At 42.0% G+C, this 21923-nt stretch overlaps 1 protein-coding gene across 4 annotated transcripts in view; it reads left to right on the top strand.

The window, feature by feature from the left end:
• The window catches only part of RNF111 (ring finger protein 111), a 57262-nt gene extending 35834 nt beyond the window's left edge, over positions 1 to 21428 (top strand). Inside the window, exons 6-14 of one of the 4 annotated variants that reach the window (XM_073652958.1) lie at positions 5648 to 5967; positions 6301 to 6550; positions 7187 to 7556; positions 7638 to 7763; positions 10305 to 10431; positions 16762 to 16854; positions 19720 to 19815; positions 20364 to 20467; positions 20592 to 21428. In XM_073652958.1, coding sequence (XP_073509059.1) covers positions 5648 to 5967; positions 6301 to 6550; positions 7187 to 7556; positions 7638 to 7763; positions 10305 to 10431; positions 16762 to 16854; positions 19720 to 19815; positions 20364 to 20467; positions 20592 to 20709 — 1604 coding nt within the window. In that variant the 3' untranslated portion in view covers positions 20710 to 21428. Of the gene's footprint in view, positions 1 to 5647; positions 5968 to 6300; positions 6551 to 7186; positions 7557 to 7637; positions 7764 to 10304; positions 10432 to 16761; positions 16855 to 19719; positions 19816 to 20339; positions 20468 to 20591 lie in introns of all 4 variants that reach the window. The other 3 variants (XM_073652957.1, XM_073652960.1, XM_073652959.1) reach the window with 3 other exon arrangements.
• Positions 21429 to 21923: the final 495 nt, after the last annotated feature.

Here is a 21923-nt window from a genome sequence, read left to right as displayed (position 1 = left end):
ACCCCGAAAACCCAAAAAGCAGCATGAGAGCTCCACTATGTTATTGAGGCGCATATAGTTGTTTGCCACAGGGAATTGTGGATGTAATTCTTTATTATGAATTGTAACTCAAACTGTGCAAGGATGTTAATACACAGCCTTTTATGTAGGTTGTGTTGTGCACCCCCCTCTCAAGATGGTCATTCTCTATATAGTAAACCTCCACTGAAGTGAAATATTTGCTAACCCTTACCTTACCCTGACTGTGTACTATGTTGCTGGATGCAGCCAATCTGAACACTGCTATTGTTTTCAAACTTGCTCCAGATAAGTAAAATCTTAAGGCTCATAGTGTTTCTGCACCTCACATCTGTCATGTCATTGCATTTTCCCGCGGCCGCAGTGTGAATGTGGGACATGAGTCATCATAGTAATCACTAGTGTAAAGAATCGCTATCTTATTTTCCCTGGTATTCAGCATCGTGGGTCTGACTATGACTGGTCACTGAATGCCACCTAGGGATTAGATGGGTTTTGGCAGTGGCGGACACATACTGAAGAGGGCCCTGTGCAAGAACAGTATATGGGCCCTTTGCAGTTCAATAACTGCTTTTGAGGTGGAAATGGGCCCACTTACCTCTTGGGTCCTTGTGCAGCTGCACCAATGATATGTCCGCCCCTGACTGTTAGTGCCAGGATGGATTGAGCAGGGAGATTACAGCCATCCACACATGTAGATAAGTTATGTATTACAGCCGATCTTTCTCAATGTCTCTCTTCTCTAATGCAGCGAGCCCTGTTAATACATATAAGCTGGGTTGTGGTTGTGAGAACAAGCACTTTATGGTTACATTTACTCTAGCTTGCATATTATATCAGTGGCAATCGACTTTGTACTGTCATACTAGTAGTATTTTAAGAAAATTATATTATGGTGTGTAAGAAAATGTCAGCATAGCTGATCTATTCTGTGTGTAATTATGAGCCAAAATATCTGTGAAATACTACCACCACCTCGCAAAGGAGAAGCAAGAGGCATAGAGGGTACAGCTCCATAGTGCGGAGTCTTTTGCTTCTGAAGGCGGGCACTTGGTGAAACTGCTCTTTAGTCTACAGAAGACCCCTCCATACGCAGCCAGCACCAACCATTGAAGGCCCGTGCCTCTGCATGCCAGATGAATAATATCTGCAACATTACAGCCTACTCAGGTTTGCAGTATCCAGCTGCACATCAACCAACAATTTTGCAGAGAAGCAGGGCGTCCATACGCACCCTACTGATCATAGTTTAAGGGCGTTTCTGATGCTAACCATAAGCTAGTTACCCAGTTTTTAGAGGCGATAATGTCACCATTTTGTATTTGGCACACTCCACCACCAGCATCCAGGTTCAAATTCATTTGGTGGGAGGGAACCTCTATCTTGAGAGGTGAGTCTTAAAAATGGAACAAGCACCTAATAGATGTTTATCGCATGTACAGTACTTTAGTTATGCCATTAAAGGCGTTCTCTGGGAATGTGATAATGTCCCTCGTCACATATTTCAAACTGCATCCCGTCCTAATAATTTGTCAGGATGGGTTGCATATTTGAAGACTGACCGTAATACCACTTGATATCCAAATGATGTTGCAGCTCTTTGGATTGGTTTGGTATAACAGTCTGGCTTTCGTAAAGAAAAAAAAATTGTACCCTTTCTTCCCTGAAATGCATAAACATCGACCTGTCAAAGTATTGATAATGCACTATTTCCAAGTGCCTTGTAGCACAGTGTGGGGGTCTTCATAACCCTCTTAATGAGAACTACTTCTTCTAAATGTGATGGCTGCACTGAGACTTTACATAGAGTGGCTGAGGACCTAATCTAATGTGCAGAGTACCAGATTCTTTCTACATGCCTGAGAAACATGAAGCCAAGAACCCGTTTCCTTCTGTAGGCATCTCCGTGGGAGGTGCCCGATGCAAAGTTGTGGGTGTCACATCATATATCAAAGACACAGAGTTTTTCATTTCCATAACCTAACTACGTAGTGACTCCACTACGATCCTCGAACATAGAGCAGGTATTCATAGAGCAGGAAGTGCTAGGACTGGTGACAAGCCGTACTACAGGAAGTCTCCCTTCAAGAAAGAGGAGAAGGATTTTACTCCCCGTTATTTCTGGTGAGGAAACCGAACAAATCCTTCAGGACTATTATAAACTTAAAAAGACTGAAAAAACTTCTAAAAATTCCATCGTTCAAATTGGAAACAATAAAGATGGCTGTGAAAGTTTTTGTTTCTGGGTTGTTTCATGACAGTTCTGGACTTGGGAGACACTTACTACCATTCACAAAGACTTCCAGAAATACCTCAGGTTAGCAATCTCTACAGAGGGAAAGATCAGACACTACCAGTACGCCGCTCTCCTGTTCGGTCTCGCCATTGCTCCTCGGGTGTTCACCAAATTAATTGCGGAAGCAATGGCACACCTGAGGGAGCAAAACATCTTAATTGTCCCTTACCTGGACGACTTCCTGGTGGTGGGCAACTCCAGTCACCACTGCAGAAATCAGCTGAAGATGGTCAAGTCTTCCCTAACAGATTTAGGTTGGCTCTTGAACCTAAAGAAATCAAAGACGGAGCCAAGTCAGGTGCAGGAATTCCTGGGTCTTATTCTGGACTCAAAGGGACAAGAGTGTCGCCTCCCGGAGGGAAACATACGAAAGATTATGGGGCAGATGTCTCAGTGTGAGATTTTAACAGCCTAAATTTCTCTAGGAGGGTGTTTAGAAAGTCTGCTAATGCTGTCTCCAGCGGTCTTTCTTTCCCTGGGATGGTGTGAAAAGATAAACAGTTTGACCAGCGGTATTCCCTGGGTTGGCAGGGTCACTCAAGTTTTGACCACAGACGCAAGTCCCAGTGGCTGGGGGGCACATCTGAAAGACCAGATGGCTTAGGGTGTCTGGACAAAGGAGCTAATGTCGATAACCTCAAATATGAATGAACTCCTGACGGTGAAGTTTGCCCTGATTACAATTTTTAGATTCTCTCCGAGGTCATTATGTGAGAGTATTCTCGGACAATCAGGTAGTGGTTGCATATTTGAACCATCAGGGAGGAACCCGTTCCCGCCCTTTGATATAAGTGACCAACCTCATCTTTCAGATAGCCGAGATCAATTTTATGTCCTCATCAGCACTACACATAAAAGGCGTGGAGAATCGCAAAGCAGATTTCCTGAGTCGAACCAGGTTAAGACAGGGCAAATGGGAGCTAAGCCAGTCATTTTCAATCAGATTGTACGGATGTAGGGCCGTCCTCTCATAGATTTGTTTGCCAACAACCAGAACAAAAGAGTAGAAATCACCTGCTCAATAGACCTGGAAGGAAAACCTCTTGTGCTGGATGCCTTCATGATCCCATGGGATCAGGATCTAGTTTATGCCTTTCTCCCGATGGTCTTAATACCGGTGGTCCTGAGAGAGATCAGGGAGGATGGGGCGAGGGTAATACTAATTGCCCCCTTTTGGCCAAAGAGGACATGGTTTTCCTGGCTGAGGAAGATGTCGGTCACCGATCCTTGGGTGCTACCAGATATTCCGGATCTTCTCTCCCAGGTTCTGGTGTGTCATCCTCAAATTTCAAGCTACACATGACTGCTTGGAATTTGAGGACTTTCCTAAAAGATAGAGGCTTTTCCCCGTATCTAATTACCACCCTACTCCAGAGTAGGAAACCGGTTACTACTAAGCTCTATAGGAAAACTTGGAGAAAGTTCCTGGGGTTCTCAGGGTCTAGTGTAACGGGAAAAGCTTCGGTTCCGACCATCCTTGAGTTCCTACAGAAAGGGTTAGAGCAAGATTTAGCTACTAGCACCCTGCAGGTCCAGGTCGCAGCACTAGGGGCACTGTATAATTGTGATTTGGCGTGGGACAGATGGATAGCTAGGTTCATCAAGGCTTCGGTCAGATCCAGACCTATGGTTAGCCAAAAACGACCACCTTGGGACTTAAATTTATTTCTTACGGCCTTGACTAAGCCCCCCTTTGAATCCTTAGACTGCGTGTCGCTAAAGGTGCTGTCCCTCAAGACATCACTTTTAGTGGCGTTAACATCAGTGCGCAGGGTTAGTGATATCCAGGCCCTGTCTGCAGGGCTGCCCTTTACACAGATCTTGGAGGACAGAGTAGTTCGCAAACCTGACTCCGCTTATTTTCCCAAGGTGGCCTCTCGATTTCATAGATCCCAAGAATTCACCCTTCCTTCCTTTTGCTCAACCCCAAAAACAAAGGAGAAAAAGACCTCCATACTCTAGACGTGAGTAGGTGTATAATCCAATACCTAGCAGCCACACAGGAGTATAGGAAGGATAGGGCTCTGTTTGTATGTTTTCAGGGTCCTCATAAAGGGTTAAAGGCCTCGAAGGGCCCGCTGGCGAGGTGGATAAGAGATGCCATTTCCTTAGCATATTAATCAAGCGGGAAAACAGCTCAGGGGGGATCGAAGGCTCATTCAACAAGGGCAGTAGCAACCTCCTGGGCGGAAAAAGCGGGCGTCTCCATAGAGCAGATATGTAAAGCTGCAACTTGGTCTTCCCCTTCCACGTTCTTCAAACATTATCAGCTAGACCTATCCTCTTCCTCCGATCTTGCCTTCGGCAGAAGGGTTCTGGAAGCGGTTACTTACCGATAATGGGATTTCTCTGAACCCATGACAGCACCCGTATATTCCCTCCCTGCACAAGTATTTAATCACAGGGTGTTCCTTATAAGTAAGACAGTGATGATGATTTTTCGTTGCATTAATCCGGAGGTCCTCTCGTGCTCTGTAAACAACTGATGCGGGGAGAGGTACCGCCCTTTTTTATCGGTAGGTTTTTTTGTCCTTGAATGGCGGATCCCGTCTCTCTGTGGTGCCGTCATGGGCTCAGAGAAATCCCGTTACCTGTAAGTAACTACGTCTTTTTTGCTTGCTGGATCCATTTCAAATGGAAGAAAAACAAATGGCTGTTTATCGGATCTGTTTTCCATAGACTTCAGTGTTAAAAAGCTGATCCAGTTGAAAACTTTTTTTTGTCTGGCTAAAAAAAATATCTGCACAACTTTTTATTTTGTTGTTCTGCTAAGACAACTGATTTGCTGCTCGATCCGTTTCATACAGATGATTACTAGACATGTGAACTTTGCTTTAGACTGTCAGCTGAACCCGCCGCTGGTAGCCTGTGTATGGGGGTCTTTAGACCATGATCATGCACCACAGAAAATTTGCTTAAGTAAATTATGGCTCTAAGCAGGGCTTTGGAGTCGTGGAGTCTGAATCTGAGTCGGTATAAAATGGACCGACTCCTAAAATATCTAATAAATTAGGTACAGTAGTTCAATACTGTTTGTGGGGAATATTTTTTTCATAAGAATTTGGGAAAGTTATGAAATGTCCTATAAATGTCTGTCCTATTCCTGATCTAAGGGTCTAGACTTTTAGCTGAGATGAATCTGTGCCACAGTAAATTTATCACTTAAACATGAGCCATGTATGAGGGAGGTGGAGTCGGTGTCATGGAAATTGAGGAGTCGGAGGTTTGGCTTACCGACTCCCCAGCTCTGGCTCTAAGTGATAATTTGCAATGCATTGTGAGAAATTATAAAGTTTTATCTTTTGATTTTTCTGTTTTAATTCCTTTCTGTAGATGACATCAGAAGGACTGCTGGCACAACTGCTGATGGTGGCCCTCCAGCAATGCCACGATTGCCATCTTGTTGTCCAGAACATTCACCCTGTGGTGGTTCATCTCAGAATCCCCATGTCCTAGGACATCCTCATTCAAGTTGTTATCCAACGCACAGTCACCACTTTCCACATCATCATCACCACCACCATCTCAGTTCTCACCCCACCGTTCCCTTGTCTCCCTCCTTCACGGATGCACTCTGTCCCGTGGAAAGAAATGCCCCTGTCCCTCCACCCTGTGGAGCAGCGGGCAGCTCTTCATCCACTTACCATGACCCGGTAAGAATCCTCAAACTTATCACATGGTTCTGTCTGTGGGTCTGTTCCCTATTGCAATAGCTCTATGTGATTAAATAATAGATGAATGGCTAGAATAATACAGATAATGGAAACTTCCCGAATATAGGAACGACTGTTTATGTAAAATAACGTTGTGTTACTATTATAGCAATAGGAAAGTTGTCTAGGTTTTTTTTTTTTTTCTTTTACTTTTAGATTAAAACCTATTCATATTATTTTTATTTATTTTATGCTATGCAGGAGGATTATTATTTCATGCCTGTGCTGACTCAGAACTTTTTTCTTTTTTCCTTCTCTTGTCTCATGTTACAGCAAGCCTTGCCTGTGGATCTGAGCAATAATGGTATAAGAAGCCACGGAAGTGTTAGCTTTCATAGCACCTCTGCTTTTGACCCTTGCTGTCCTGGTTCATCTTCACGGTCTTCAGTTTATGGACTTCAGTCGACTGCCAATACAGCCCAAACTATGGCTATTGATGGCTATGGACCTAGCTTGGTAGCCCAGACACAACCGCCTCCCCAGACGTCGCTCTCCTCCTGTCGGCATTTTATGCATGCCCCATGTAGGTATTGAATGCTTTACTGCTGGTTTTGCAGAAATGCTGTATACTTCTGTGTTTGTTTTTTTGTTTAACTTAACTTTGTAGAGCTGCTTTATCTACCAAAGAGAAACTAATACTAATGGGATGGCGTGCACCAGAAAAGAAATCTACGCCAGCCACGAGCTGTCATAGTTTCCAGCTACACTGTATGCCAGTTTTCGCATGACCCTAGTTTGTGGTTCAGGTCAGTAGTCTCTGCCCGTGGACAGGAGCTGCACATATTTTTTTACCCTCCAGGATCCCAGGCTCTGCTTACGTTTAGCCGGGCTGGCGTTTATCTGTGCAGCCAGACTACTGACTTGTACCATGCACTGGAGTTGCAAGAGGTGATGTGCTCATCTCTAGAAACAATTAGAGATGTTTAATAAAAGAGAAGCTTGTAGACACAATAGCAGTTGCCACATTCTTTGTTTCCACTTGATTTGTCTTCCTTCTTTCAAGAATCTTTTCTCAAATGCATGCGGACTGCTTGGATAGACTTGGTACTGGTTTGCTAGGCATCCTGTTTCCATTACAGTAATACCCTACCTCCAGAAGGGTGCTATATTAAACTAGAGCAGTTTGCTTAATGTTAATTTTATTTTTTCATTTTTGCAGATGCATCTCTTTCAAGACCTCTCCACCATCAAACATCTTCCTGTCCTCATTCACATGCCAATCCTCCACCGCAGCTACCGCCTCCACCACCCCCTCCGCCGCCTCCACAGATGGACTATGTGATTGCTCACCCAGTGCCCCCTTTCCATCCATCACTCCCCAGCCTTTCGTCCACACATCCTGTTCCTCCTCCTCCACCATCCCATCACTTTACAAGTGCTACTGCCCAATTGCCTCAGCATCTTACCACCTCTCATCAGTCCATGTCCCATCATATGACTGCAACCGCACCTGCAACACAGAGGTTACACCCTCATGAAGTTATCCAGAGAATGGAAGTTCAAAGGCGACGCCTAATACAACATCCAACGTAAGTTAGTTTTAAAATATTTTAATATGCCCACTTTACTCGTAAGTTTTTCATTTTATTTTATTTTGGTCTGCTTTCTAGGCGTGCTCATGAACGTCCACCGCCACATCCACACAGAATGCATCCAAACTATGGACATGGACGCCATATTCATGTGCCACAAACCATGTCATCTCTTCCCAGGCAAGCTTCTGAACGGTCAGCTTGGTAAGTAGTCTGAATATTAATAATAGTATTATTTCTTCACATTCATTATCAACTTGACACTCCATGACAGATGTGTGTGGTGCAGGAGCTGAGCCCGATCCACACGGGGCAGATGGCGACTGACATAGCTGGCATTTGCCTCTAACAGCAGCTCTTGGTGCTAGCGATATTTAACTGACAGCGCCATTTAAATGCTGCGATCCTACCTGGGTATTAATTTGTGGCCCATTGCATGCATATCCACCACCTACTTCCCGCAATGCAGCTGTGGGGTACTGATGGACTACCATGCCAGCAGAGTGCCTGTCATGTTAATTCTCCTGTGACATCTAGCCACAGGTTGAGATCTATGGAAGATTGAGGTTTTTACTACATGCCTCAATACTATAGCACTGCAGTACATAATAGAAGTCCTCAAATGGACTGCAGGTTCAAGTTCCCTATGGGTCACTTTTTTTGAGGTTTGTGTGGGAGTAATAAAAAAGGAACCAGGTCTATATGTATTGACTCACATAAGACCCCAAATAATATATAACTCTTAATGTATATAGAGAGAGAGCTAACAACATGTAAGACACATGACACAGTATAAATAGGGAAAACCTGGATCAACCTTATTGAATGACCTATCTTGTATTCCTTCCCATCAGCGAAGGTTGGCACACTCTGTATATGATAATGGCGCCCCCTCACCTTGGCGGCTGTCCCTCTTTGCCCTGATGTGCCCTATTTAATTGATGCTCATCAGTTTGTCTTGCCTTCTGATGAGCCGCAAAGGTGGAACGCGTAGCATAGTCTGCCTGATGAGTACCATTGATTCTCTTTTTTGAAACTCATTTACTGGTCCCATGCATGTTATAATAACAAAATACTTATCAGTTCAATATATGTGCAAGGGTGGTATCAGTTGGTCATCTAGGGGCTTGCACATCACAAGGTTAGGTCAGGGTGTCCTAGGGACCGCCACCGTGCAGCGGGGGCGCCCTACTTGCATAGATAGGGTGCCAACCTCTGCTGTTTAGGCAGGAATTCAAACATTAGGGTCCAATCTTTCAAGATTGTGCACTTGGTTGACAATTTTCTCTTTTTGCTGTTGTCACCTAATCAATTAAATAGAGCACATCAGGGCAAGGAGGGACAGCCGCTGAGAAAGTTATGGCTCTTTGAAAATAAAAAAATTGTCTGTGACTGCAAGGGGTTAACGGGAACCTGTCAGAAAGGAGTGGTATGCTGTATAGGCGCTTGTTCCCACACTAAGAAATGATTCCTTTTTTTGCAAAGGTCAGTGTGGCAATAATGTATAAGCTAGTATAGATGCCATATGCAAATAAGGCTTTGATAGCATTGGGGGTGTGGCTTTGACTTCAGACTGCCTCAAGTGTATTGGCCAATAAGCATCTATACCAACACACTACTAATTCTGTATGTAAAATGTGTCAACATGTTCCCCTCGCCTTAAAATAATTATTTTGATAAACCTATGGTGGTGGGGTTTTTATTTTTGGATGGGCTTTCTTTACATTTGATTATCTTGCCATAATTCCACAGGTAACGAGTTGATCTTGAAAATCCTATGGTGAAATATCTCACCATTTAGAGCCCTCGACTTTGTGACCTCAGTCAACAACTCTGACCTGGGAAAGAGCCCAATATGTAACCTCTCTTCAGACTTCACTAATACGTGGCCGTGTTTCCCTTTTTTTACATCTTTATATTTTCCTCATGTTAGGGATTTAAATGAGGAAGACAAATGAACTTTGGGTATTTGCAGCAAATTATTAAAAAAACATCTGATTACCTTGCCAGTCATGCAGAGGGGTCCTTCTAAGACAAACTTGCATTTCAACTCCACATTAGTCCAGTTCTATATATCTGTACCTCATATATGCCTATGAGGAAGTTGTCTCAGGCCAGGAAACCTGGTGGTCGTGCTGGGTATTGCAGCCTGGACACGGACCATGTACAGTTACAGAAAAGTGGATGACCTGTTGCACTTCTAAATGCTGCCGAAAAAAAAAAACTGTTTATGCTGCAGATTTTTCTCTGAACTTCACCTATTAGAATATATTTTGTAAAATCTGCTGGAAGTTTTCTGAGGACAGTAACTGACTCCGTAGTCAAACCAGTGAGAGGCCAGTCGAGCAGAGGAAGTGGGGCTGGCTAGGAAATTAGAGCCAGGAGGGCAATGGCTTGGGAGGTGCTTTGACACTCCTAGAGCACTTTACCTCATTTGCAAATTATTTATAAAAGTGTTTTTTCGTATTGGAGCAACAGACTGCAGCATTGACCATACAAACAATTTGGAAGGTTGGATCGTTCTGACATACCTTCTTATTTATTTAATCTGAGCCCTGCTGTGAGTGGGGGGGGTAGCGAGAATAAAAGAGCCAAAACTGGCCACACTTGACTTGGAGATGTGTCCTCTTTAATGCATTTTTAGGTGAAATGTAATAAGTCTATGCAGATGTGATATTGTGGTACTATTTTACTCTTTATGGTACCAAGGACATAAATGGATTTCTTTTATATTAAATCCTGCAGGGAGATAGCAATTGAAACTGGAGTGACTGGAGCACCATACCAAACCAGTCCCTTACATCCCCATTTATCTCACTACCATACGCCTCCAAGGCTTCACCACTTACAGCTCGGGGCCCTCCCCTTAATGGTAAGATCTGTTCACTGATTATATATGATGTAAGAATGATTAGATGCTTTATGCCAAAACCAGACAGCGCCTGCCTGTATTCCTGTGGACGTCCTATGTACTGAATATCTGTATCATGTTTGTAAATGGTACTGCTTGCATGTCAAAACAAGCAACTTTGCAATTTACTTGTTAAAAGGGGTTGTCCACTACCCAGGCACCTTCTAAGTCCCCATGGTTCCTCCTTGTACAATAACACTTTTATACTCCCTGCCGGTGCTGTTCCAGTGGCGTCGGCACTGGATCTCCCAGGGATTGTGTAACATTGGCCACAGGGACTTGCAAGACAATCTGTGCTGGCTTCACTTTACCCTTCTTTGGACGTATCCTATACATCTGGAGAAAATGAGGGCCACAGCTCACACTTTCTTCAGATATGTGATTTGTCCTAAAGGAGTGAGAGTGGCCAGCACTGATTGATCGTAGGGATCGTGTGACATAAGTGTTCCCCGGGAGATGCAGTGCCGTCACCGGAGCCGAGTATAGAGCCACTTTCAGTATTTGGTAAGTATTTTACATCCGTATTTGTAAGCTAAAACTAGAAGAGGGTGATAAATACAGAAGTGGTGACGTGTTTCTATTATACTTTTCCTCTAATTGTTCCACTCCTAATTTTGTCTTGCAAATACGGAGGTAAAATACTGAATGTGTGAATGTGGCCAAAGTTGTATTATTTTACAAGGTGAAAACGTGAGGATTGATGAGGGATAATCACCCTCCATTTCCATTTTCAGGGATCCTTAATTTTATTGTTTACTGCTCATTGCTTAAATTACTGGTTATAGCTTCAGTATATCAGAGGTGATTGGTCTTTTAAGCAAGAAGCAAAGCGTTTAAGCTCTTTTGTATAAAGCTTGCAAGCTCTGCTCTGAAGCTGGTTAGATCGCTGGTTCCAGCAAGCTCCAGTGCTCCTGCTCTCCTCCAATGCTGCCGAGGCAAAACTGCCTCTGTTTGCAACATCAAAGGGTACGCATTGTGGGCCAGGAGTGCAACCATGCTGCAAAATGAAATGATCAGCCTATCAGGCATGCATTGCTCTCTGGCAAACAGGAAGTTGGGGGGGGGGGGGCACCTGAAGAATAACGTTAAGACGACTCCATTAATACATTGATGTAATGTTTAACTTGTGTGACTTTGTGATGTCACAGCTATTGTATTAAAAGTGGATGTTTATTATGTCTCACTGTAAATATGATAAAATGTTGTTAGTTGTTGGCATTAACCTTCTAAGCCCAAGGGAAGGGCAGTCCTGCAGAGATGGTTCCCCAGAGTTTTCCTCTCCTGAGTGCTGAAGGATGATTGTGTGTGAGTCGGAGGTTTGCCATTTTCAGTCTTTTTCATAGCAATTGACTGATTCTAAATTTCAGAAACTGAATGAAGGAGAGCAGTATGCCAACAACGTCATTGACATAGATTCATTATTATTTGACATACACTTGGCAATGGTACGTGTATAGCTAATATGTTTTGGCTGTCAAGAAGGGAGACGACTCGGTCAGTCATGATGTATGCTGTCAGCCTTACAAGGCCAAATTCACATGCCCATGTTTGAAAGACAGCACTTTTGTATGCAACACAGATGGCATCCTCCGCTGTCTGTCCACATCATGGACTGATTCATGGAGATGTACAGGTGCATCTCACTAAATTACAATATCATCAAAAAGTTAATTTATTTCAGTCCTTCAATACAAAAAGTGAAACTCCTATATTATATAGTCATTACAAACCGAGTGATTTATTTCTGTTAATATTGATGATTATGGCTTACAGCCAATGAAGACCCAAAAGTCATTATCTCAGTAAATTAAAATAATTAACAAAAAACACCTGCAAAGCCTTCCTATGCGTTTAAATAGGGCCCTTAGTCTGTTTCAGTAGGCTCCACAATCATGGGGAAGACTGCTGACTTGACAGATGTCCAGAAGGCAGTCATTGACACTAAGTAAATGCAAAGTAAATTTTGCATTTCATTTGGAAATCAAGGTCCCAGAGTCTGGAGGAAGAGTGGAGAGGCCACAATCCAAGCTGCTTGAGGTCTAGTGTGAAGTTTCCACAATCAGTGATGGTTTAGGGAGCCATGTCATCTGCTGGTTTAGGTCCGCTGTGTTTTATAAAGACCAGTCAGCGCAGCCGTCTACCAGGAAATTTTAGAGCCCTTCATGCTTCCCTCTGCCGACAAGCTTTTTGGAGTTGGAAATTTCATTCTCCAGCAGGACTTGGCACCTGTCCACACTGCCAAAAGTACCAATACCTGGTTTACAAACAACAGGATCATTGTGCTTGATTGGCCAGCAAACTCGCCCGACCTTAACACCATAGAGAATCTATGGGGTATTGTCAAGAGGAAGATGAGACACCAGACCAAACAATGCAGATGAGCTGAAGGCTGCTATCAAAGCAACCTGGGCTTCCATAACACCTCAGCAGTGCCACAGGCTGATCGCCTCCATGCCACGCCACATTGATGCTGTAATTGATGCAAAAGGAGCCTCAACCAAGTATTGAGGGCATTTACTGAACATACATTTCAGTAGGCCAACATTTCGGATTTTAAAATCATTTTTCAAGCTGTTGTTACAAAGTATTCTAATTTACTGAGATAATGACTTTTGTGTTTTCATTGGCTGTAAGCCATAATCATCAACATTAACAGAAATAAACACTTGAAATGGATCACTCTGTGTGTAATGACTATATATGATATGAGTTTCACTTTTTGTATTGAAGAACTGAAATTAACTTTTTGTTGTTGTTCTAATTTAGTGAGATGCACCGTAGAGTAAAATGTCTTTGTGTACTGGAAAAAAATTGCTGAGCTTGTCTAACCTTAATCCAAGTAGGTAGAATAAAACTGGTCAATGATTTTTTTTTTTTTTTTCAAATGTTACAGTAACTTTTACTAGTAGTTCTTCATTTTTGGAAAGCTAGTGCTGTGTGTGTAATGCTGGATTATTCAGATTCGTGGTAGAGCTTTTATCTATTCATCTCTTGTGGTTCTTTTGCTTACCTTTCTAGCATCATGTATATGTTGGGCCTGGAATTTTTATCCCATGAATGCTTAGATTATTGCATAAAATGTAATTCCATAAGTTAGATTGTCTCCTGTAAGCAGGGTGGATTCACGCTTTACTCTTACTCTTGTCTTGTGGGTACCCTTGCTGATGATATTTTACGCAGTTCTTTTGATAATTAGTGCTGTAATTCCGGTCTGTGGTTTTTCCAGCTGGCACCCGGGTCAACCACTGTAATTGCTTTGATTTCCGTGTAGATTGACACTTATTTGAATCTATGCAGTTTCCTAATGTAGTATAGTTTTGTTAGATTGTTTTGATATGCAAGTGATCAGTAAAGTGAGTATGTGATTAGAAGCCATTTGTATATTACTGCTGGGGAAATTAAGTCTTAAAGGGAATCTGGCAGCAGGTTGTTGCCATGTAATCCGAGAGCAGCATGATGTAGGGTGTGCGAGCCCAATTCCAGCGATGTGTTACTTACTAGGCTTTATTTGGCTGTTACAATAAAATCAGGGTTGGATCAGCAGGAGATTATCACTGCAGGACTAGGTGTCTCGTGCTTCCTGGTCCAACCACGCCACCTGCACTGATTAGCAGTTGTCCCTACACCATGCTGGCATTAGATTACATAGCAAATACCTGCTAACGATTCCCTTTTAAATGATCTTCTTGCAAATCATAGACACCGTTAGAAGAACTTATTTGTGATCTGCAACAGTTTGGATTATCCATGATTTCCAGAAAGGTCTGCAGAACTCTATATAACACTTATCAAAGATTGCTGCTTAACCCCTTCCTGCAAATAAACTCAACGTTATGTCCGGATTGCAGATTCCCGTAATTGGCAATACAGTTAGGTCTACTGCTGTCCGCAGCAGGACCTGGCTGTAATACACAGCTGAGCTCCTGCGGTGAGTGCTAGGACCAAATCTTGCTCCGATCCCACTTGCGATAGCAGCTAATGAGGAGTTTGATAGAGGGGGGTCGCTTTCTTGGCAGCCCACCATCGCCCCTGCACAGAGAGCCTCGATAGGCTGTCAGTCAAACATTGACAGGTTACATAATTCACTGTACTTCATGGGTTATCTATGTGATCGAAGGGTCGCATGTTCAAGTCTGCATATGGAAATAGTAAGCATTGTAAAAAGAAACAAGAGGGAAAAATGTTTTAAGAATTCAAAAAAATTAGAAGAAACCAAAATTAGTGTTAATAAAATAAAAATGGTTTATTCGTGGGGAATTTTTTTTCCATAGTGTATTGTATTAAAATAAGCCCATAGAAGTGTGGTATTGCTATACCCATGCTCGCCCACATAATAAAGTATCAGCTCGCCTCTACCAGCAGAAATAATTGAGTCTCTGAAATATTGGAGGTGTACGGATAATCGGGCCGGTTTCCTGCTGCTGAAAATCGGAAGGTGTATTGCAGCAGTATACCTGATTAAAACATCACAATAAAAAAAATGGTCTGTCATAAAGGCCAAAACTGGTTGTGATGCCAAGGGGTTAACTTTTGGCACAATTTCACCATTTAACTGCATGACTGTAATTATTGGCCATTCTCAGCTTCCCACTGATGGGATCTGTGACAATATGGTTACAACATTCTATATTTTTGGAAACTGACATGGAATTTTGGCTTTTAGATGATTATAAAAGAATCTCAGCAATGCTAATTGTATGTTATCTATACTTCTATGTCTCACAATTTTACTCCATAATAGAGACTTGTTTAAACAATTTTGAGTGTAAAGATATTCTGAACAATCTGCAAAACGCCAACAGCTTTAAAGCCTCATAGTCCTTGGCAACGAGCACGGTTCTCATACAGAACACCACGGACCGGTGGTATCGTCAGAGCCAGGCGGCTTCTGTAAAGTAGCTCTGTGCACTGTATACGGATGTTAGTGTGAGGGCCTTTTTTGTAAAGTATAAACTGAAGCAGCATGAATCTTTTATTCCGTTGAATTTGATATTGTATTTTTCCAGCTTTATAGTGACTTTTAAATTTCTATGTAACGAAGCAGTTAGTAATTGACACTCTGCATCTGATTCTACTTTCCTCCCAGTGATGTCTGTGTTTCTGCAGTTCTCCTGCACAAGGCGGGAGCTTTTCCATGTACTAACTCCTGAGGTTGTGCTTCACTTATTGCCTACACTTGTATTTCCGTTACTGGGTTTCCTTTGTATAGTCTTTCAATGACCTTAATCAGTCCATCAAAATGTCATATATTACAAAACGTTAGGGTTGGTTGATTAGATTGTGAATATATTGCAGTTTTCAGGCCTTTCTTTTTCTTTTTTCCTCTGCACAGATTAGGTATCTCTTAGCGTCCTACTAACTCCTCCTTGTCTTATTATTCCAGATTAGTGCATTTCCAGATATGTAATGGATTATATCAATGGGGTACGTCTGGTAGAACCTCCGGTCGCCAAGTCGGGACACTTTTATCTCTGTTAGAAGGAGCAGTAGTGTGTATGCTCGACCACCACGCTATTCATTCTCTATAGGACGGACTTTGCACTTGTCACTTTCTGACAGTTCCCCATAGAAAATGAATGGAGTGGCAGTGGAGCATGCGCACTGCGCATCTTTGTCATGGGAGTAAAGGAGTTTTGTTCTGGCAGTCGGTGGGGTTTGACCACTGAGACCTGCACAGATCTAGAAGTGTTCACCTATCCTGTGGATGGATAATGTTTTTTTGGGGGGGATTTATTTTCACCCAACATCCCCATTAATAAAATAAGACATGTCGGCTTGAATTGGTCTTGTCAAGTCTTTGATGTTGCACATTTTGAAGCAAGGTGTTCTTCATGTTTCTGTTCCTTTCTTATGCTTCATAAAACCTATAAAGACTGTAGAGCTTTGTATCTTGGGGTGCCAAGAAAGCTACCTTGTCTGTTGCCCCATGTTTGTGTTTTTGTCTTTTGTCACGGAAGTTGTCTTCATTTAAAAAAAATAATAACCATCATGTCTGAGGCCCATGATGCCTCCACACTGTGTTTTGGGCTCTTTTGTAGTGTAAGGAACATTGTAATGTACGGAGTCTCATATAGCATGCCACCACTTTCTCCTGCGATTTGAAAAAGCAAAACCAGTTTCTGGTCCTTCACTATAGTTATGTGTTTTATATAATTTTTTATTTTTTCAATCTGACCTTTTTGCTGCCAGATGGCTGTTGCTCACTATAAAGCCATCTAACAGCAAATAGATCAATGCGATCATTTCCAAGCAGTTGTGTTAAAGTTTAACTTACATCTGCTATTTGAATAGGTTCCAGACATGGCGGGCTACCCTCACATCCGCTACATTTCATCTGGATTGGATGGAAGGTCATTCAGAGTTCCTTTCAGGGGCAATTTTGAGGTTTGTAACAGAATGTTAGCTTTTTGCTGTCATGTTTTTGAGCAACACATCTATGGACTCTTTCCATGAGGTTGCTGTGTTCTTGGTGTTTTAAAAAGGATACACAATAAACTATTCCCCCTCATCAGATGCAGAGTGTTAATATGCGTTCCCCAAATACTAGCAACAGGCCAATTTGTAAGATTGCTGCAGATGTCTTTAGTGAGCATCTTGGCGTGAGCTGTTAGAAATGAAAGTAGGGTTTAATTCCTTGCCTGATTTATTCTACTATGACGTTCAGTATACTTTACATGCCCAGTGATGATCATGCATGATTCATTTCTTTTATTGTTTTATTGCACCCTGTAAGACTAAAGCTTACTTTTAGCATGCCATTTGATTTGTAGCTAAGCCAACTATAATCTATGTGCAGTATGTAGTTTATATATTAATTGATGCCATTTTACTGCGTATTGCAGCTTTGGTCATTGTGTATCCTCTGTATTCAGTAACTAATGTGTGAGCAAAAGTTAACGCTTGCATGGGTGTTGGGCTGAAACAAAAATATAGGTATCCATATCCAAAACGTAATCAGTCCACACATAGCACATGTTCCTAGCCTACGACCAAGCGTACTAGAGATGAGCTGTTGAATTCGCTGGACTCTGGTCCAGCAAGCAGGGTTGGTGTTTCATGGCCATTGGATGAGGACCCTGTTAACCACCTTCTACCTGACTGCATCCATGACTCTTTTTATAGTTTTTATTAGCTGGCCTAGCAGAACATCGTGTGTGCGTCACGCCACAATGATGATGTCTCGTTAGGCCATCTATGCAAGAGGAACTGCCAGATGGCACCAGTTAGGAGGCGGTACACAGGGCTCCTGTCAAGTGCCCACAGAATGCTGACCTGGCCACTGGACCAGGGTCCTCCGCATTATTTCACTTATCTCAAAAGCATTCCAAAACTGATTTATACGTTCAATATTGGCTGTTTCAGACATGCAAACTAATTTGGCACATATTGCTAGTACATAAGAAATCTTTAATACAAAGTAAAAGACTATAAAATTATTGCAATAGAGTATCTTGTACGTTGAGGCGTTCCTTTATGAATTTCCCTGGTACCTTCTCTGTGCACTGTGCAGTCATCCTAGTCTGTAACATTACCAGCCCTATCCTGTCCACGCTATATCAGTTGTCTACAATCCACTTGCTGCAATTGGGAAGGCTGCTTATCTTGGTTTGTGCAGCTCAGTAGACTAGAGGTGCCCATACACGTTCAATACTTGTCGGCCAAGTGTTCTTTTAGTCAGCCGCTCCTTACCGCCCCCTAATAACATATGCACATTTAGAATCTCTTTCAATGCTTGGCCTGACAAACTGAAGAGGGGTATAAGCTGCTACCAGACCGGTAAGGAGACCGCTTCTCTCCTGAGAACTAAAGGATCTGGCAATTAAAATGCGTGTCCCCCGTCAGAAGATTGTTGGCCGCCAAGCTTTACTCATTGACCATGAGGTGAGCATATTGGAGGAGATCCATGAAACTTGTCTAAAAGAAAAACTGCTTGTGTCGCCCATATCCTCTAATCACGGCACAGCTTTTTTTTTTTTTTTAGTTTTCTGCTCTTGAAAAATAAAAGCTGTGCTGTGACTGGTTGCTATAGGCAACAGTTTTACTTTTAAATCTTTTTCATTGATCTTCTGTAGTGCATTCAATGTCACTGTAGACTGTAAAATGAGAAACTATTCTGGAGCGAGCGTAAAAATAAGTAGCTTTACAATTTACCTTTTGTCAAAAAACTCCTCACCTTTTTTTAAAGGTATTAAAGCTTGTTACCTGGGTTACAGGCCATCTCAGAGGTGTCGGGTTGCCTAGGCTAGGAGCCTGGCTGGGTTTGGCCAGCCTCAGCGTCCCTTCACTTCTCCTATCCTGGAGAGACAAAGCTGCCTCTGCGTGCAGCATGGGAGAGATCCCGGTTCGGACCAGTGGCTCAGCTATGCAGCCTGCCCGGACTGTCAATATTCAGGAGTACACTAATCCCCGGGAGGCAGGGGAGCGGTGTGCTCCTGAAGATTGAAAGCCACTTTTAAAGGCTGCAATATTTTATTATAAAAATGCTGTGAAGTTTGTTCTTGTTCTGTTACTTTAAATGGCACCAAAAAAACAGATGGAATAATTAAACATTTTTCTGTATGGCATAAAGCAAGTTCATCTTGTTCAATTACAATTAATTCCATAGTTTCTTGATACAACTGAATGTCACTATGCAGAGCGGAGTGTGATTTCTAGATGTGCCTCTGCCTGTATAACACCACGACACTCTCATTTTCGCCCATGAAGAGGCTGAGCATTGCTAGGCCATCAGTGGCGACTTCTATACCATGCCATGTCTTGTTTTGCAGCCTATACTTCCTTTTTTTATAGTGATCTGAAGTCCGTGCAGCACATAGAATTTGAAACACAAAGTGAAGTAATACCATGTGAATTGGCTTGACATTTTTTTTATATTGGCGTGAGATGACATTTTAAAGGGGTTTTCCAGGCATAATCTATTTATGACCTATCCTTAAGAGAGGTCATCATTCCCTGATCAGTGGGGTTGCCAGATGTCGGACCCCCCATCGATGAGCTGTTATTTAAACACCTGAATTGAGAGGGGCAGTGTATCTGCTGGTTACTGTACAACAGCTCCTATTCCTTTGAATAACAGCTGATCGGGTATGCCATATGTCGGACTCCCACTGCTCTGATATTGAAGACCCAACTTAAAAATAGATCATCAATCCGTTGTACCCGGACACCCCCTTTAAGCATAGGCTCCAGCACTGCGTCAGTAACTATCAATATTTCTTTCCATTGATGATTATGGTTTTCCTCCTGCAGGAGCTTATTCATCTGGAGGAAAGGCTTGGAAATGTAAATCGTGGCGCTTCACAAGGGACCATAGAGCGATGCACATACCCACACAAATATAAGAAGGTGAGACGTGAAAATGCAAACTTTCTCCTAATAAACATTGTATGAAACGTGTATATATGTATTGTTTCACAAACCATTACATTGCCTAGTCCAGTCTGGACAGCTATATCCCTATTTTCTAGAAGCAGAGTGGGCATAGCTTTCAGATGCCAAAATACCGATATCTGCATTATTGTGCATATTTGCCTCCCCACTTTTTTATTGATCATTTTTTGTCACATGTGAGTTTAATATATGAGATCGGGTTGGTTGTGTCGTACTATAGGTCCCTCCAGGGAGGATGAGGTATTAAAAAAAAACCTGGAAGGGCACCAAAACCCCCTCCCCATTAATATACACATCCAGATGTATACTTGCAGTGTGGCCCTGGGAGCTTGAGATTCTTTGAGATCCTGGAAGAGCCCTTAGGGATACCACAGATTTACGTGCTAAATGTGATAGAAAAGTTAAATGTTTGTCTTGTCGTAAATGTATTCCTAAAACTGGTCTTTATAAAGTTTGCCAATAATTTCATCTCTAATAAGGTATCCACTGATTGGTTCTCACAGAGGAAACTGCATGGCAAACAAGATGGGGAGGAGGCCACTGAGGAGGACACGGAAGAGAAATGTACCATCTGCCTTTCTATATTAGAGGAAGGTGAAGATGTCAGGTAATGTACCACCTTAATTCTCTATTGATAAGTTATAAAACCATATACAGAACTTTCTATGAATCTGTTTGTATAGAAAGTGTATATTTGTACTAACGATTTTTCTGTTTCTCCCTCCACCTAGGCGCCTTCCATGTATGCATCTCTTCCATCAAGTGTGTGTGGACCAGTGGCTGATCACAAATAAAAAGTGCCCCATTTGTAGAGTGGACATTGAAGCTCAACTTTCTACTGATAGTTGACATTTTTTTAAAATCTGTAAATAATGTGCCCATTCACTCCTTCGGTACTGCAGCCAACCAAAGATGGCATGACCTATGTTGAAATCCAGAATAAAGTTTTCCTGTTTAAAAATAAATAAAAAAAAAAAGTTGGCATGGCATAAATGCACAGACGTGGAAGCATTAAATCTGGTGTCGGCTCTGCCTCAGTATACAACTAATGCTATAGACTACCATTTGTATACAGATCATATTTAGGTCCTTGCTGCTTACAAAGCAGGGGAGAGTAAATGTATTTATACAGCATTTTTTTTGTTTGTTTGTCTCCTTCCTTTTCCATTATTTAGTTGTTTTACAGTTTGTTTTCTTCTATGTATTTTGCATGGTTTCTCGTATTGCATTCCTTTGCACATTTATGGGCTTTGTGAACCCTTAAACTTGCAGGCAAGATCTAGCTGCTCTAGTCGGTAGAATTGTGAGTCTGTGCGGGCGTGTGGTTTCTACATAGTCCCAGGCTAAATGGATTTCACTCTTCACTAACCGTGAAGTCCTTAATTTAATCAATTTTTGTTAATTTTTCGTTTGTATGTATGAAAGTTCTAGTTGTCAAAAAGGAAATAATGTATGAAAACATTCCTTATTTTTGGGCTGCTGTATAAAACAAAAAAAAGTGCTAATTTGAGATGGCGACATTGTTTAATGCTGAGATCACACTGCTTTGAGAAATAACCTAGGATAAATCTTTGCCACCCATTTTGTTCAGTTTCCGCAAAGGTGTTTTTAAATCACTTTTCAGCACAATGCAAATATATTTAAGTGTCGATATTAAGGAGTTTAGACTGCTGTTCACCTATTTATTTCTTTTATGGATGTGATTTTCTTTGCTTCTGTGAAATCGCTCTAACAAATTGTCGAATAGCAAGTAGTCAGGTACATGTTCTTACTAATATGGGTAAGAAGTCTCCAACAATTCTAACATTTAAATGTATAGTCTTAATAGCAGCTGTTATATGGCAGGTGTCCATGCATCCAGAGAACTTTTTCAAGGTCCCAAAAAACTCTTGCATAGAGTTTTTGGTTTAATAAACTTAGCTAAATGAAAACTGATTGTGTCTTTATTTCTTATTTATACAGCAAGGAGGGGGGGTCATTTTTTTCCCAATTCTGGATTGTTTAAAAGATATCAACTGATTGTTGTGCAGTACAGTTTTTAAAATTGATGGTTGTGAAGACCC

Source organism: Phyllobates terribilis, unplaced genomic scaffold, assembly GCF_046119375.1.
Source record: "Phyllobates terribilis strain yellow unplaced genomic scaffold, ASM4611937v1 Scaffold_11__3_contigs__length_659146591, whole genome shotgun sequence".
NCBI classification, from domain to species: Eukaryota; Metazoa; Chordata; class Amphibia; order Anura; family Dendrobatidae; genus Phyllobates; species Phyllobates terribilis.
This window is presented reverse-complemented; position numbering and strand designations above follow the sequence as displayed.